The 16,864-nt window shown below is 41.6% G+C and overlaps 1 protein-coding gene across 14 annotated transcripts in view; it reads left to right on the top strand.

Annotated features, from left to right (window-relative positions):
- The first annotated feature begins 297 nt into the window (after positions 1-297).
- Positions 298-16,864, top strand: part of CPLANE1 (ciliogenesis and planar polarity effector 1) — a 143,383-nt gene continuing 126,816 nt past the window's right edge. For 13 of the 14 annotated variants that reach the window (XR_004030418.1, XM_030813978.1, XM_030813974.1 and 10 more), the window contains exons 1-8: positions 298-383; positions 1,891-2,018; positions 3,797-3,932; positions 4,044-4,163; positions 5,018-5,250; positions 6,481-6,587; positions 9,737-9,893; positions 10,649-10,752. Coding sequence is in view for 13 of the 14 variants with exons in the window: in XM_030813978.1 (XP_030669838.1) it covers positions 1,938-2,018; positions 3,797-3,932; positions 4,044-4,163; positions 5,018-5,250; positions 6,481-6,587; positions 9,737-9,893; positions 10,649-10,752 (938 nt within the window). In the remaining variant the exon portion in view is untranslated. Of the gene's footprint in view, positions 384-1,890; positions 2,019-3,796; positions 3,933-4,043; positions 4,164-5,017; positions 5,251-6,480; positions 6,588-9,736; positions 9,894-10,648; positions 10,753-16,864 lie in introns of those variants that run through there. The other variant, XM_030813980.1, reaches the window with a different exon arrangement.

The following is a 16,864-nucleotide window of genomic DNA, read 5'->3' as shown; positions in this document are numbered from 1 at the left end:
TGAACTGAGGGGGCCCGGCGGCCGCTGAGGAGGGGAGCGTGCGGGACGAGGGACGAGGGGCGAGGAGCGCGGAGGCGGGCGCGGCTGGCAGCTTAAGAGGGCCCGGGCGGAGGCCTGAGAGCAGGGCCGGAGGGGCGGAGGAGGGGGAGGCTCGCCCGCGGCGTTCCCGGCCGGCTCTGAGCAGGCGCCGTGGCAGCGCCCGCGCCCCCTGCCCGCCCTCCGCCGTCGCCAGGACGCAAGCTCGCGTCAGGGCCGGCGGTAGGGCCCGCAGCCGTCGGCCTGGCGTCTTCACCCCGCGCAGTCGGCCTGGCGTCTTCACCCCGCGCAGTCGGCCTCGCCGAGCCTTCTCGCGCCTGACTGGCCGGGCCCTGCCCCTGGCGGAGGTAACTGCCCGCGGATTCCTTACCCCGCGACCCTGGCCTCCTCGTACGCTCCCCGGACCCGGGCGTCCTCGGTCTCCCCTCATCTACTCTTCTGTCGGGCAGGTCCGCGACCTCCCGCCTCCTGGGCCGTCTCCCGCCGCACCCGGCCCTGGTACATTCCCACTACCCAGTCCGGGGCCGTCCTCGCTCTGGGCCTACCCCAGCCTCCCAGCGTCGCCTGCTGACGGAGCGCGGGAGCCCCGAGGGGCCGGGGTCGCCGGGCCGGCGTGGGCGGTGCCAGGCTCGGGCCACACCTGGGCACCAGACCCAAGCCCCCCAGCTTCTCGAGCAGGATCTGGAGGAATAGAACGTCAGTTTTCCTCACTGTTAGCAATTTTAAGATTGACTAATGGATTTAGGGCGTGTCAGTGCATAAAGTTTCCAGTCTTTTTTCACTCAGTAATTTTAGCAGCACTGATACTATTGACTGGATTTGTTATTTCATTAGAAGCTGCAAATGATGCTTTTCTAATGCCGGCGTTCCTCTTGCATTTGGTTAACCCTTTTGAAAGAATTTATTTTATTTGTAATTTTATTTATTTATTTTTGAGCCGGAGTCTTCGCTGCGTTGCCCACGCTGGAGTGCAGTGGCTCCCACAGGCGCAATCACAGTTCACTGCAGCCTCGAACTCTCCTGTCCTCAAGCGATCTTCTCATCTCAGCCTCCGTGCTGGCTGATAGCTAGCATCTTGATAGATCTTTGTGTGCTGTCTCTGAGTAGTTTTTCTTTTAAAGCTATTTTATTTAAAAAAACAACAAACCCAGCTATTTGGGCCGGGCACAGTGGATCACGCCTGTAACCCCAGCACTTTGGGAGGCTGAGTCGGGCGGATCACCCAAGGTCAGGGGTTTGAGACCAGCCTGGCCAACATGGTGAAACCCGGTTTCTACTAAAAATACAAAAAAATTAGCCCGGTGTGGTGGTGCATGCCTGTAATCCCAGATACTCGGGAGGCTGAGGCAAGATAATCGCTTGAACCCAGGAGGCGGAGGTTGCAGTGAGCCGAGATCGTGCCACTGCACTCTAGTCTGGGCGACAAGAACAAAACTTCAACTCAGAAGTAAAACATAAATCAAAACTTTATGAAAATTGTCAGTTAAGATCTTCAGTGGTCCATGCGCAGTGGATCATGCCTGTTATCCTAGCACTTTGGGAGGATGAAGTGGATGGATCACTTGAAGTCAGGAGTTTGAGACCAGCCTGGCCAACATGGTGAAACCCCATCTCTACTTAAAAAAAAAAAAAAAATTAGCCAGGCGTGGTGGCACACGCTTGTAGTCCCAGCTACTCGGGAGGCTAACGCAGGAGAATCACTTGAATCCGGGAGGTGGAGGTTGCAGTGAGCTGAGATCGCACCACTGCACTCCAGCCGGGGCAACAGAATGAAACTCTGTCTCAAAAAAAAAAAAAAAAAATGCCCAGTGAATATTATGGATCATTTATTTTATTACTATTATTTGTTTACAGAATCTTGAGACTGTTTTACTTAATTGGTCATCGATAGCTTAACAAACATGGAGATAAGATTAGAAATCTTGACCTCAACAGGTATTAAGCAGAAAAAACCATGGCCACGTGTCTCCTGGTTGGGAAAGGTAGGTTTTTCTTTATTCATGCAATACCAGTTTTATATATGTTATACGTGTGTTTTGCCTGTAATATAGGAGTGTTCTATGATCTTAAATAAATAAAACATCATCTACTGGAGGAAGATCTACAGGAGGATCACCTACCTGCACACTGAACAGGGTTTTGTGTGTGTTTTGCTTTTATTATAATGAGCAAGTTAGCTTTTCCAGAATGTTAAGTGGTTTCTTTAGAAGATTTTTACTTAAACTTTGTTTTCATATTATGTTTAAGTCAAGTTTAAGTTAAGTTGAGATGGCATATATCAAAATGGAATATTTAATGTCCTGAGCTTTCCTTTACTGGAACAGTTAATGGAGTGTTCCCTCCTATTGTGGTTTTCATGATTGCGCTATGAAGTGTTCTTGGAAACTAGGATGGAAGAAATGGGCCACAGTACGTTAGTAATCCAGGAATGCCATTCATAATATATGGCATAGATTCCCCACTTAGGGAAAGTAGGCAACCCTACTTTATTTGTGATGATTATTGAAATAAAGTGTTAAATTTCCTGTGAGAAATTATACCACTAACTCCCCTGGAACAGGAGTTCTAAAACTATCAGAACTATCTGGAGAGGTGGTTAAAACACAGATTGCTGGGCCCCTGTTCCCAAAGTTTTCAGTTAATTAGGTCTGTGGTAGGGTTGGATATTTTGTGTTTTTTTTATTTTTATTTCTTGAGATGGAGTCTCGCTCTGTTGCCCAGGCTGGAGCGCAATGGCATCCTCTTGGCTCACTGCAACCTCAGCCTCCCAGGTTCAAGCGATTGTCCTGCCTCAGCCTCCTGAATAGCTGGGATTACAGACGCATGCCACCATGCCCAGCTAATTTTTGTATTTTTAGTAGAGACTAGGGGTTTCACCATGTTGGTCAGGCTGGTCTTGAACTCCTCACTTCTGAGGTGTTGCTGATGCTGCTGGCTCAGTTATACCTTGAAAATCACTGCCTTAGAATATATGAAAAGAAAGTTAACTCAAAACAGCCTACTTTTTCTAGGTAATAAAAAATGAGCAGAGTCATGGATTTATGAATTTCAGAAGCTATATCTATTTTAATCTAAGTAAATAATTTAAAAACTTGCTTATACCACTGTTAAAATTGATGAGAGTCAGGTGCAGTGGTATGCACCTGTGGCCCCAGCTACTCAGGAGGCTAAGGCAAGAGGATCACTTGAGCCCAGGAGTTCTGGGCTGCAGTGTGCTATACCGATTAGGTGTCTGCACCAAATTCGGTAGCAATATGATGACCTCCTGAGATCAAGGGGCTGGGGTATCCATCAGGTTGCCTAAGAATGGTGAACTGGTCCAGGTCAGAAATGGGCCAGGTCAAAACTCTCATGCTTATTAGTAGTGGGATAGTGCCTGTAAATATCTACTCCACTTAAGGCTGGGCAACAAAGTGAGATCTCAGCTCTTAAAAAAAAAAAAAAAAAAAAAAAGATTAAAAAGTAGATAAGCCAGTTTTGGCTAGCAGAATTAGAAGACACTCCTATAATTTTACACTTCAAAGAAATTGAAATACAACTATTAGGTAACCTTACCTATTAATTCTAACGAGGTATTTTAAAACAATTCAAAATGTTCAGGTTACTGTAGAGTATTAAGCTTAATGTTCATTTTATGATTTGGGGTACAAATGGATAATCTTTCTTAAATGTCGCTTTGATTTCTGGGATAATTTTTTTAGGCAGTAAGTTGAATTAATTTCTGGCACCTCTCGAGTCCTTCACATGTTTCTTCTCTTAGGAAAAAGAAGCCGTTTTTCTTTTGGATGATAAATTCATAAATGAAATTAATTTGCTATCAGGAAAGATAAAGAAGAAAATTCCTAGTCTGCAGCCTTTCTTGAAGGATGTTATTGTCCTAACAACGTCCAGTAATGGTTAAGTAGTACTGATATTTTCAAATGGCTAAAACTATATTTTTTAATAACTTAGGGTGATCTTAAAGGAAATATTAGATTGTAAGTATTGCATTTCATTTTTGGAAACAGATGCCTGGCTGGCTGGGGTACTAACTACAGGAGAGCTTTTTCTTTGGAACAAAGATCAAGATTGTTTGAAAACTATACCAACAACTGAAAAGCCTAAGGAAATGATCAAAGCTACAGTCGGTGGGAATTTTTTATTTGTTTAAATTGGTTTAACTAGGAAAAATAGGAAAAGAGGATGAAACATTTTTCTGTTACTGTCTTGAAAATGTATTTCTGTATATGTGCATATGTATATCTGTGTGTGTGTATATATATATATATATAGTTTTGGTTATGTTTATCTGTGATACTGAGACTCGAAGAAGAAAATTCTGGCATGCCTAACATTTCTGTGATAATAATAGGTTTCTAATATCACATAATAAATACTTGATAAATGTTGCTATTTTTTGTACTTTTTTTTTTCTTTTTCTTTTTTTTTTATTTGAGACGGAGTCTCGCTCTGTCGCCCAGGCTGGAGTGCAGTGGCGCGATCTCGGCTCACTGCAAGCTCCACCTCCCGGGTGCATGCCATTCTCCTGCTTTAGCCTCCTGAGTAGCTGGGACTACAGGCGCCTGCCACCACGCCCAGCTAATTTTTTTGTATTTTTAGTAGAGACAGGGTTTCACCGTGTTAGCCAGGATAGTCTTGATCTCCTGACCTCGTGATCCACCTGGCCTTTTTTTTCTTTTTTAAAGACAGGATCTTGTTCTGTCACTCAGGCTGAAGTATAGTGGCATGATCATAGCTCACTGCAGCTTTGACCTCTTGGGCTCAAGCGATCCGTCTCCTTAAGCTTCCCAAAGTGCTGAGATTACAGGCATGAGCTGCCGTGCCTGGATTGTATTTTTAATTTTTTGCTAGTGCCTTAGTTTTGACATCCTGAATGGTAACATTATTTGTTTTTTTTATTGTAAGAATACATAAATTATGTACTTTCTTGGGGGGAATTCAGACTTTGGAGGCTTAATTACTTTTTTTGTTACTTTTTTAGCAAGCTCTTTGAGACCGTACTTGTATGTATCTGGAAATGGGAAAAGAATTGTGCTCATAACACCTTCTGGATGCATATTTCTTTGGGAATATTTGGAATTAAAGAATATCTTATCTTCTAAAAGCCTTTCATTGGCGGGTCGGTGGTCCCAGGTCATACCTGAAGAAGCAGTTCTCCTGCCTTCCACCGAAGATAAAGAAGCTGTAGTGAATGCTGTTTTTATAAAAAATGAGGTAAAATCAGTCTCAGACTCTATCTGTGAAGCAGATTAGCAGAGTATGTAATGGTATAACTATATATCTTTAGTCACCATAAATTTTCATAGTAATTGTGAAATTCTTGTATGGAAAAGATATTTTTATATTTCTTGGGTCACATTTTTTAAAAGTGTTCATTGAAAGTAGTTTTAACTTAGAACTCCTTTTCTCTATCCTTGATTTAAAAATATAGCTTGTTATGCCAGGCACGGTGGCTCACGCCTGTATTCCCAGCACTTTGGGAGGCTGAGGCGGGTGGATCACCTGAGGTCGAGAGTTCAAGACCAGCCTGACCAACATGGAGAAACGCCGTCTCTGCTAAAAGTACAAAATTATCCAGGCATGGTGGCGCATGCCTGTAATCCCAGCTACTCAGGAGGCTGAGACAGGAGAATTGCTTGAACCCGGGAGGTGGAGGTTGCAGTGAGCCGAGATCATGCCATTACACTCCAGCCTGGGCAACAAGAGTGAAACTATGTCTCAAAAAAAAAAAGTATAATATATAATATATATATATGTATATAATATATATTATATGTTATATATGTATATATTGTATATACTTTATATATATTATATATATTTTGTATATATTATATATTATATGTATATATAATATATTATATATGTATTATATATGTATATATTATATGTATAATATATATAATATATATAGAGAGAGCTTGTTTGGTAATTTAACAAGCTAGAATTGATGATACTAAATATGCCATTTAACTGGGAAATAACAGATTCATGAACTTAAAAAACCAAAACATATTTAAAATATCTGCTTGGTATTCTTTGTATGTATGGACCAGCATTTTATTATCCAAACCACTATTGTTAGAAATTGCATTTTAAAGTTTTATTGTCCCCTCTCCCCACTCTCAGGGTGGTGTGCTAATTTAAATAGTATAAAAGTATAAAAAGAGAAAAATAAATATGTAAGAATATTTTCAGTTGTAGTCACAATAAATGTCAGTATTTTCTTAAGAGCATAAACTACAACCTGATTACCCATTTGAGACCTGCCTCTGGCTCAGAAAAAAATTACTCAGTCTTAAGCTTAATGTTAAGAATAAAAAGTATAAGCAAGATCTCAATATTTTTTACTGGTTTATGATGAGGTATATATATATATATTTTAGTATCTTGATTTATTTTTCAGATTAATATTATACTAAAGTATATTAAATTTATCTACAGTTATTTGGAGACTGCTGCCTGTGTTCATTTACTTTTTATTCTGGGGAATGCCTGAAGTTAACATTTCTAGCAATTCGGTGGCATGAGAATGTATTTACATCTATAAGGTGAGGTAAATGTTTTCTTCTTCCTTTTCTTACTGATTTTTTTTTCTTTTGGAGGCAGGGTCTTGCTGTGTCACCCAGATTGGGGGGTAGTGGCACAATCATAGCTCAGCCTTCTGAGTACCTGTGACTGCAGGTGCCACCATGCCTGGCTAATTTTTTTTTTTTTTAACAGACAAGTTCTTGCACTCCTGGGCTCAAGCAGTCCTCCTGCCTTGGCCTCCCAAAGTGCTGGGATTACAGGCATGAGCCATCATACCTGGCCCCATATTTTCTATCCCTTTTTAAACATTATTATCTTTTGATCCATATGCATGTAATAAAATTTGTAAATGTTATTGTGAGTTTCAATTTCTGAGGCTTTACAAATCATTTCTTCCCCTCTTATTTCTAAATGTTTAATCCAGAAAGTTTATCTTGTTTTGTCTTGTTTCTCTTCTTTGAAGTGAGAATTTGTAAAAGATAAGACAAGCTATGGTTTTACTTGTCTAAGACTATAAAAGTAACTATTTTGGAAAATAATTCAATTGAAATTTAAAAGAGACATAACTATTTTGATTTGCTATTGTACCTTTTAAATGCTTAAGTGTTCTTTTATTTAAAAATAGTTTTATTCTAAAAAGCCTAATAAAATAGAAAATATGCATTTTTTTTTTTTTTTTTTTTGAGATGGAGTCTCACTCTGTCGCCCAGGCTGGAGTGCAGTGGTGCAATCTTGGCTCACTGTAACCTCTGCCTCCTGGGTTCAAGTGATTCTCCTGCCTCAGCCTCCTGAGTAGCTGGGACTACAGGTGCCCGCCACCAGGCCCGGCTAACTTTTTGTATTTTTAGTAGAGACGGGGTTTCACCATGTTAGTCAGGCTGGTCTTGAACTCCTGACCTTTGTGATCCGCCTACCTCAGCCTCCCAAAGTGCTGGAATTACAGGCATGAGCCACCTCACCCAGTCGAAAATATGCATTATTTTCTTACAATGCCTAAGTAAGATTGAGTAAAATGGGGTGATTTTGATTTTGATTTTTCTGTTTTATTTTTATATTTTATATTAAGGTATAACTTACATGAAGGAAAATGAACAAATCTTGGCTGAGTGTGATGGTGGATGCCTGTAATCCCAGCACTCTGGGAGGCCGAGGCAGGAGGATCACTTGAGCCCAGGACTTCAAGACCAGCCTGGACAACATGGCAAAATCCCATCTCTACACAAAATATAAAAAAAATTACCTGAGCATGGTGGTGCATGCCTATAGTCCCGGCTGCTTGGGAGGCTGAGGTGGGAGGATCACTGAAGCCCAGGAGGTCATGGTTGCAGTGAGTTCAAATCGTGCCACTGCACTCCAGCCTGGGTGACAGAGTGAGACCCTGTCTGGAAAATAAATAAATAAATAAAATAAGATGAACAAGTCTTAAGTGTACAACTAGATAGACTTTGAGAAATATATACAACTGTTTGAAATATATATATCACTTGGATCAACTGTAGAACATTGATACTATCCCAAAAGTTTCCGTCTTCTATCTGTCTATCTGTCTGTCTATTTATTTATTTTTGAGATAGAGTCTTGCTCTGTCTCCCAGGTTGGAGTGTGGTGGTGCAATCTTGGCTCACTGCAACTTCTGCCTCCCAGGTTCAAGCGATTCTCCTGTCTCAGCCTCCCGAGTAGCTGGGATTATGGGCGTGCGCCAACACACCCAGCTAATTTTTTGTATTTTTAGTAAAGATGGGGTTTCACCATGTTGGCCAGGCTGGTCTCGAACTCCAGATCTCAAATGATCTGCCCGCCTTGGCCTCCCAAAGTGCTAGGATTACAGGCATTAGCCACCATGCCTGGCCTTCTCTACATTTTATTTTTTATTTTATTATTATTTTTTTGAGACAGAGTCTCACTCTGTTGCCCAGGCTGGAGTGCAGTGGCGCGATCTCGGCTCACTGCAACCTCTGCCTCCCGGGTTCAAGCGATTCTTCTGCCTCAGCCTCCCGACTAGCTGACACTACAGGTGTGCACCCCCACGGCTGGCTAATTTTTGTACTTTTAGTAGAGATGGGGTTTCACCATATTGGCCAGGCTGGTCTCGAACTCCTGACCTACTTTTTAAATTCCTGTAAAAATGTTTGGCATTATGTAGAAATATGTTTATCCAAACTTTTAGTGGAAGCAGGTATAATATATTTGGGGTTGCATATAAAAACATGACTCTACTAACAGAACTCTGATATTCAATTTATTTAGCTAATCTGCAGCTGCTCTTTTGTGCGCAGACTTCTGAAAGGTCTCTGATACAGTTTGGATGTTCATCCCCTCCAAGTCTCGTGTTGAAAATAATCCTTAATATTGGAATGTTGGAGGTGGGGCCTGGTGGGAAATGTCTGGGTCAAGGGGGCAGATCCCTCATGAATGGCTTGGTGTTCTGCTTACAGTAATGAGTTCTTGCTCTGAGTTCACGGGAGATCTGGTTGTTTAAAAGAGCCTGGAATCTCCTCCTTCTCTCCCTTGCTCCCTCTCTTGGGAAAATGCTGCTCCCCCTTTCCTTTCTGCCATGGTTATAAGCTTCCTGAAGCCCTCACAAGAATCCAAGGAGATGCTGATGCCATGCTTCACAGCCTGCAGAACCGTGAGCCTGAATGAACCCCTTCTCTTTCTTTCTTTCTTTTTTTTTTTTTTTTTTTTTTTGATATGGAGTCTCACTCTGTCGCCCAGGCTGGAGTGCAGTGGCATGATCTTGGCTCACTGCAACCTCTGCCTCCCGGGTTCAAGCAATTCTTCTGCCTCAGCCTCCCGAATAGCTTGGATTACAGGTGTGCACCACCACACCCAGCTAATTTTGTGTTTTTAGCAGAGACAGGATTTCACCATGTTGGCCAGGCTGGTCTCAGACCCCTGGCCTCAAGTGATCCACCCGTCTCTGCCTCCTAAAGTGCTGGGATTACAGGCGTGAGCTACTGTGCCCAGCCAACCCCTTTTCTTTATAAATTACTCAGTCTCAGGCATTCCTTTACAGCAACACAACGGATTAACATAGTCTCTAAAATATTCCCTAAGTACATGTGCACATGTAGGAATTTGGATGGATCCTTTAGTTTTTGTAATGAACTATATATAAATTTAAAAGTTACTATACCTTTTGTTTTCAATTATTTCATTACTTTTTTAGATCATTGCCATACCATATTCATTGGGCTCAACAAGACTGTCATCTCTGCAATTTAATTCCTAAATGTGAATCAGTAAAGTCAAGAGGAGCTCTAATTTCTGCCTTTTCAAGAGATGGCCTTACCCTGGCAGTAACTCTTAATCAGAAAGACCCCCAGGTCAGTAAATATCCGTCTTAGAAAGTAATCTATAAAAGAAGGAGTTTATTCCAGTTTTGAGATTTTTCTTTTTCTAAATACTCCTTTGTATCCATTTTTTTCTTTCTGTTTTTGTTTTTTGTTTTTTGTTTTTTTTTTGACAGGGTCTCCGTCTGTTGCCTAGGCTGGAGTGCAGTGGTGTGATCATGGCTTGCTGCAGCCTCGACCTCCCAGGCTCAAGTGATCCTCTCACCTCAGTCTCCCAAGTAGCTGAGGCCACAGGCTTATACCACCATGGCTGGCTAATTTTTGTATTTTTTTTGGTAGAGATGGGGTTTTGCCATATTGCCCAGGCTGGTCTTGAATTCCTGAGCTCAAGCAGTTCTCCCACCTCAGCCTCCCAAAGTGCTGGGATTACAGGTGTGAGCCACTGTGCCCAGCCTACTTTATATTCTTTAAGTTGGTGGTGTTTAATCCAACTTGACATTGTGGATTGGTAAAGTTCTTTAAATTAGGTGCCATAACTTTCAAAACTTGGCTTTCAGAAATGAAAAAAGAATAAAGGAAAAAGAGGAAAGAAGAGCATTGTGATAACTAATGTTCTTAAGGTGGAACATAAAAGAGCAAAGGCTACCAGGGGTCAATATTGCCTTGCCAGTTAGGAAATACTCGCTAGTTTATTAATATAATAATAGATCTCTATGTCACCAGAATTATAAATAATGGTTACAGTAAAATAATTTTAATAGTTTTCTTGTCTTTTTTTTCCTTTCTAGGCAACTCAGGTATTATTTATAAACACACTGAATTTTGTTACTCTCTGTGGTAGCCTTAAAGGATGTAGTAACAAGAGTCCCGTGGTTCCAGCTACACTTATTAGGTAAGAAGTCTTTTGTCTGTCTTTTTTTTTCTTTTAAAAGAGATGGGTCTCTGTCAGGTATGGTAGCTCACCTGTAATTCTAGCACTTTGGGAAACCAAGGTGGGAGGATCACTTGAGCTCAGGAGTTTGAGACCAGCTTGGGCAACATAATGAGACCTCATCTTTACTAAAAAATAAAAAGAAATTAGCCGAGCATGGTGGTGGACACCGGTAGTCCCAGCTACTTGAGAGGCTGAGATAGGGGGTATCACCTGAGTCTGGGTGATAGAGGCTGCAGTGAACTATGATCTTGCCACTGCACTCCAGTCTGAGCAACAGAGCAAGACCGCGTCTCAAAAAAAAAAAAAAAAAAAAAAAGGCCGGGCATTGTGGCTCACGCCTGTAATCCCAGCACTTTGGGAGGCCGAGGTGGGTGGATCACCTGAGGTCAGGAGTTTGAGACCAGCCTGGCCAAAATGGTGAAACCCCATCTCTACTAAAAAAAATACAAAAAAAATTAGCCAAGTGTGGTGGCATGTGCCTGTATTCCCAGCTACTTGAGAGGCTGAGGCACAAGAATTGCTTGAACTCAGGAGGCGGAGGTTGCCGTGAGCTGAGATTGCACTACTGCACTCCAGCCTGGATGACAGAGGGAGACTCTGTCTCAAAAAAAAAAAAAAAAAAAAATGGGGTCTTACTTGTTGCCCAAGCTGGAGTGTAGTGGTGTGATCATAGCTCGCCGCAGCATTGAACTCCTGGGCTCAAACAGTCTTTCCTTCCTCATCCTTCTGAGTAGCTGGGACTACAGGTGTATGTCACTGTATATGGCTAATTTTTTTAAAGTTTTTTGTAGAGACAGAGTCTTGCTATGTTGATCACGCTGGTCTTGAACTTCTGGCCTTAAGTGATCCTCCCACCTTGGCCTCCTAAAGTGCTGGGATTACAGGCCTGAGCCACCATGCCCAGCCTAAAAGTTGCTTTATATAAGGAAGGCCTTAAATACTTTTTTTTTTTTTTTTTTTTGAGATGGAGTCTCACTCTGCCACCCAGGCTGGAGTGCAGTGGTGTGATCTCGGCTCACTGCAAGCTCTGCCTCCCGGGTTCACGCCATTCTCCTGCCTCAGCCTCCGGAGTAGCTGGGATTAAAGGCGCCCGCCACCACGCCCGGATAATTTTTTTGTATTTTTTTAGTAGAGATAGGGTTTCACCGTGTTAGCCAGGATGGTCTCGATCTCCTGACCTCATGATCCACCCGCCTTGGACTTCCGAAATGCTCGGATTACAGGCGTAAGCCACCGTGCCTGACCATAGGTGCATATTTCTTACATGCATATGTTGTGTAGTGGTGAAGTCTGGGCTTTTAGTGTTAATAGTGAACGTTGTACCCAATAGATAATTTTTCAACCCTCACTCCGCTCCCGTCTTTTAGTAGTCTCCAATGCCTATTATTCCACTCTGTATGTCCATGTGTACCCATTGTTTAGGCCCTACTTATAAGTTAGAATATGTAGTATTTGACTTTCTGTTTCTGAGTGATTTTACCTAGGATAATGACCTCCAGTTCCATCCACGTTACTGCAAAAGACATGATTTCATTTGTTTTATGGCAGAGTAGCATTCCATGATACATATATATACACACACCACATTTTCTTTATCCAATCCTTTGTTGATAGATGGTTCTGTTGATTCCCTATCTTTGCTATTGTGAATAGTGATGTGATAAACATATGAGTGCGAGTATCTTTTTGATATAATGATTTCTTTCCCTTTGGGTATATACCCAATAGTGGGATTACTAGATTGAATGGTAGTTCCTATTTTGGTTCTTTGAGAAATCTCTGTACCATAATGATTGTACTAATTTGTGTTCCCACCAATCATGTTTGTTCCCTTTTCTCATGTTCCCATGAGAAACATGTTTCCTTTCCTCTACATACTTGCCAACATGTTGTTTTTTTGACTTTTTAGTAATAGCTATTCTGACTGATATGTTATCTCATTGTGGTTTTAATTTGCATTTCTCTGATGATTAGTGATGTTGAGCATTTTTTCATATGTTTATTGGCTGATTGTATGTCTTTTGAGAAATGTCTGTTTATGTCCTTTGCCCAGTTTTTAATGAGGTTTTTTTTTTTTTTTTTTTGCTTGTTGAGTTGTCTTAGTTTCTCATAGATCCTAGACATTAGCCCTTTGTCAGACGCATAGTTTGCAAATATTTTCTTCCATTCTGTAGGTTGTCTTTTTACTTCAATTGTGTCTTTTGCTGTGCAGAAGCTTTTTACGTTAATTAATTCTCATTTGTCTATTTTTGTTGTGTTTGCTTTTGAGGATGCGGTCATAAATTCTTTGCCTAGCCCAATGTCCAGAGGAGTTTTTCCTAGGTTTTCTTCTAGGATTTTTATAGTTTCAGGCCTTATGTTTAGGTCTTTAATCCATCTTGAGTTAATTTTTGTATATGATGAGAGGTATGGGTCCAGTTTCAGTCTTCTGCACGTCTATCCAATTTTCCCAGCACTATTTTTATTGAATAGGATGTCCTTTCCCCAGTGTATATTTTTATCGACTTTGCTGAAGATCAGTTGGTTGTAGGTATGTGGCTTTATTTCTGGGTTCTGTATTCTGTTACATTTATCTGTGTGCTGTTTTTATACCAGTACCATGCTGTTTTGGCTACTATAGCCTTGTAGTATAATTTGAAATTAGTAGGCTGAGCATGGTGGCTAACGCACTTTGGGAGGCCAACTCCTGAGTTCAGGAGTTGGAGACCATCCTGACCAACATGGAGAAACCCTGTCTCTACTAAATTGGATTTTGTAAAATTAGCCAGTTGTGGTGGTGCATGCCTGTAATCCCAGCTACTCAAGAGGCTGAGGCAAGAGAATCGCTTGAACCCTGGAGGTGGAGGTTGCGGTGAGCTGAGATTGCACCGTTGCACTCCAGCCTGGGCAACAAGAGTGAAACTGTCTCAAAAAAAAAAAAAAAAAAGAAAAAATGCTGGGCACAGTGGCTCATGCCTGTAATCCCAGCACTTTGGGAGGCTGAGGCGGGCGGATCACGAGGTCAGGAGTTTGAGACCAGCCTGACCAACATGGTGAAACCCTGTCTCTAGTAAAAATACAAAAATTAGCTGGTGTGATGGTGTGTGCCTGTAATCCCAGCTACTCAGGAGGCTGAGGCAGGAGACTGGCTTGAACCCGGGAGGCAGAGGTTGCAGTGAGTCGAAATCGCACCACTGCTCTCCAGCCTGGGCGACAGAACGAGACTCCATTGCAAAAAAAAAAAAGAAATTAGGTAATATGATACCTCCAGCTTTGTTTTGTTTTTGGTTCCATAGGAGTTTTAGGATTGTTTTTTCTAATTATGTGAAAAATGGCGCTGGTAATTTGATAGAGATTGCATTGAATCTGTCGATTTATTTGGGCAGTATGTTCATTTTAATGATACTGGCCTTTTAATCCATAAGCATGAGATGCTTTTCCATTTGTTTATGTCATCTACAATTTCTTTTATCAGTGTTTTATAATTATAATTTCTTTTATCAGTGTTCTCCTCATAGAGATCTTTTACCTTGTGGGTTAAATATATTGCTAGGTATTTTATTTTTTGTAGCTAATGTTAATGGGATTGCCTTCTTGATTCATAGTTATCAGTGTATTTTCTACTGATTTCTGTATATTCATCTTGTTAATATAAAGTATCCTGAAATCTTACTATATTCATTTATCAAATCTAAGAGTTTTTGTGGAGTCTTTAGGATTTTCTAGATATAAGATTATATTGTCAGTGAAGAGTGATAATTTGGATGCCTTTTATTTATTTTTTTATCTTGCCTGATTGCTTTGATTAGGACTTCTAGCATTATGTTGAATAGGTGTGGTAAAAGTAGGCATCCTTGTCTTGTTCCAGTTCTAAACATTATAGTTGATACCACAGAACTACGACTATTAAGACTATTATTGAAATAAATACACTCACAAACTACAAAACCTAGAGGAAATTGATGAGTTTCTTTTATAGGTGACTGGACTCTTTTCTTTTGCTAATTTTAAAATTCTTTCTTTCCCTTTGACTTAACACATTCTGAATATAATAGCCTCTGGTGGAGTCCTTTTTGCTATGTATTTGCCTGGGGATCACTGGGCCTCCTGTATCTGGATGTCTAACTCTCTTGCTAGACTTAGGAAGTTTTCATTTATTATTCTTTTAAATAGGCTTTTGGCACTTTTTGATCTCTCTTACCCTTCAGGAATACTGATAATTTATAAGTTCACTCACTTTTTGTAGTCCCAGACCTCTCGAAGGCTTTGTTCATTCTTTTTTTTTTTCTTATTTTTGTCTGACTGAGATTCTTTCTTTTGCTTGGTGTAGTCTATTATTGAATCTTTTGAATGTATTTTATATTTCCTTCAATTCATTTTTTATTTCCAGAATTTCTTTTTTTTTTTAATCTTTCTCCTTGGTAAATTTCTCATTCATATTGATTTTCTGATTTCTTTGTATTGATTTTCAGATTTTCTTGCATCTCATTCAGCTTCTTCAAAATCAGTATTTTGATTATTTCTCTGGCATTTTGGGGGAATTATTTTTGATTGGCATCTATTACTGGACAATTTTTTTGGTCCTTTGGTGGTGTCATATTTCCTTGCTTTTCTTACGTTTTCTGTGTTCTTCCATTGATGTCTGTGCATCTGGTACAGCAGTTGCTTGTTTTAATTTTTTGAAAATGGTTTTATAGAGGAGAATTTTTTTCCTGAAGATGTATGTATGTTGTTGATTGAGTAGGATACTTTGGCTTTGATTTTGCCTACTTGTAGTAGTGTAATCTTTGTATGACTTCTTCAGTAGTACACAGGGTTGGTGGCACCTGTGATTTCCTCAGGGGCTTAAGGTATGGTTATTAGTTGAGGTTATGGTGAAGTTTTGTTAGGGACTTGGACAACAACTGAGCCAGTCTTCAGGCCCTAGTAGTGGCAGCAGTGGGGTGAGTGTGCCTGTTTTTAGGCCCTAGACCACCTTATACTGGCCCTGGTATTGGTGGGTCCTGAAGGCTGATTCTTGGGCTTCCAGGCAGCATGCTTAGAAGCTAGTAGTGGGAGTGGTGGTCTAGGTGTGTGAGCGGTTTCTCAGGCCTCTGGGTATCTGGTATGGTGTGGGCGATGGCAGTAGTAGTGGTGAAGCAACCCACTGGGACCCAAGTAGTCCATGTTGGAGTTACTGGAAGTTGTGATGGTTTAGGGGGACTAGTCCCCAGTGACATAGCTGCTCTGTGGCAGGGTGTTGGGTATCCTCCTAAGTGTGCTTCAGAGAGCTTGGTCTCCCCTGTTGCCTGAGTTGGGTGGTGCCTGCAGCCACCTCAGCCCAAACTCAGCCCAAGGGCGGGACGTAGCCCAGCTGTAAACAATCAAAATGGTACCTTGGGCCTGGGACCAGAGAGGGTGGTATCCCTCCCAGGCAAGCAGTGTAGGCAAGAAGCTGTGAGGAGTGCTGCCTGCTCACATCTCAGTCTCAACAGCAGCCCACAGCAGGGTGATAGGGAGCCTCCCAGGAGTGCCTGAGAGTGCCTGGTCTCCCGTCTTCCTCCCTGAAGTGGTGCAGCAGCAGCCAAGTCTGTAGATCCCCAGTATCTAGGCTTTCTGAGGCTGCTCTAGGCTTGGATGCCTGTAGGATTCCATGTACTTTCCCTTTCTGGAGCAATGTCTCTGAGCATTCTTTAGGCAGCTCCATATGTCAGGCCCAAGGCCCTAGTGGGTTGAGGGTTTCTCCCACTCAGAGATTATGAAAGCCTGTTTTGGGGTATGAAGCCCTGCGGATTTTTCTCTTACTGTTTCCCTGTGTTCAGGAGCCTTTTCCCACTCTTAGTCTTACTTACTACTTAATAGTAAGTAGATAGTCCATGGTTCCTCTCCATGGAGGAGTTACATACTACCTGTGTCTAGTCAGCCATCTTGATCTGAGTGTCTTCCTTTTTTTTTTTTTTTTTTGCAACAAGGTCTTGCTCTGTCACCTGGGCTGGAGTGCAATGGCGTGATCATAGCTCACTGCAGCCTCAAACTTCTAGGCTCAAGCTATCCCCCTGCCTGCCTCAAGCTATCCCCCTGCCTGCCTCAACCTCCCAAGTAGCTGGGATTA

The sequence above is a fragment of the Nomascus leucogenys genome, chromosome 6 (assembly GCF_006542625.1).
Source record: "Nomascus leucogenys isolate Asia chromosome 6, Asia_NLE_v1, whole genome shotgun sequence".
NCBI lineage: Eukaryota > Metazoa > Chordata > Mammalia > Primates > Hylobatidae > Nomascus > Nomascus leucogenys.
Note: the sequence above shows the minus strand (reverse complement) of the source record. Positions and strands in the feature narration are given on the sequence as shown.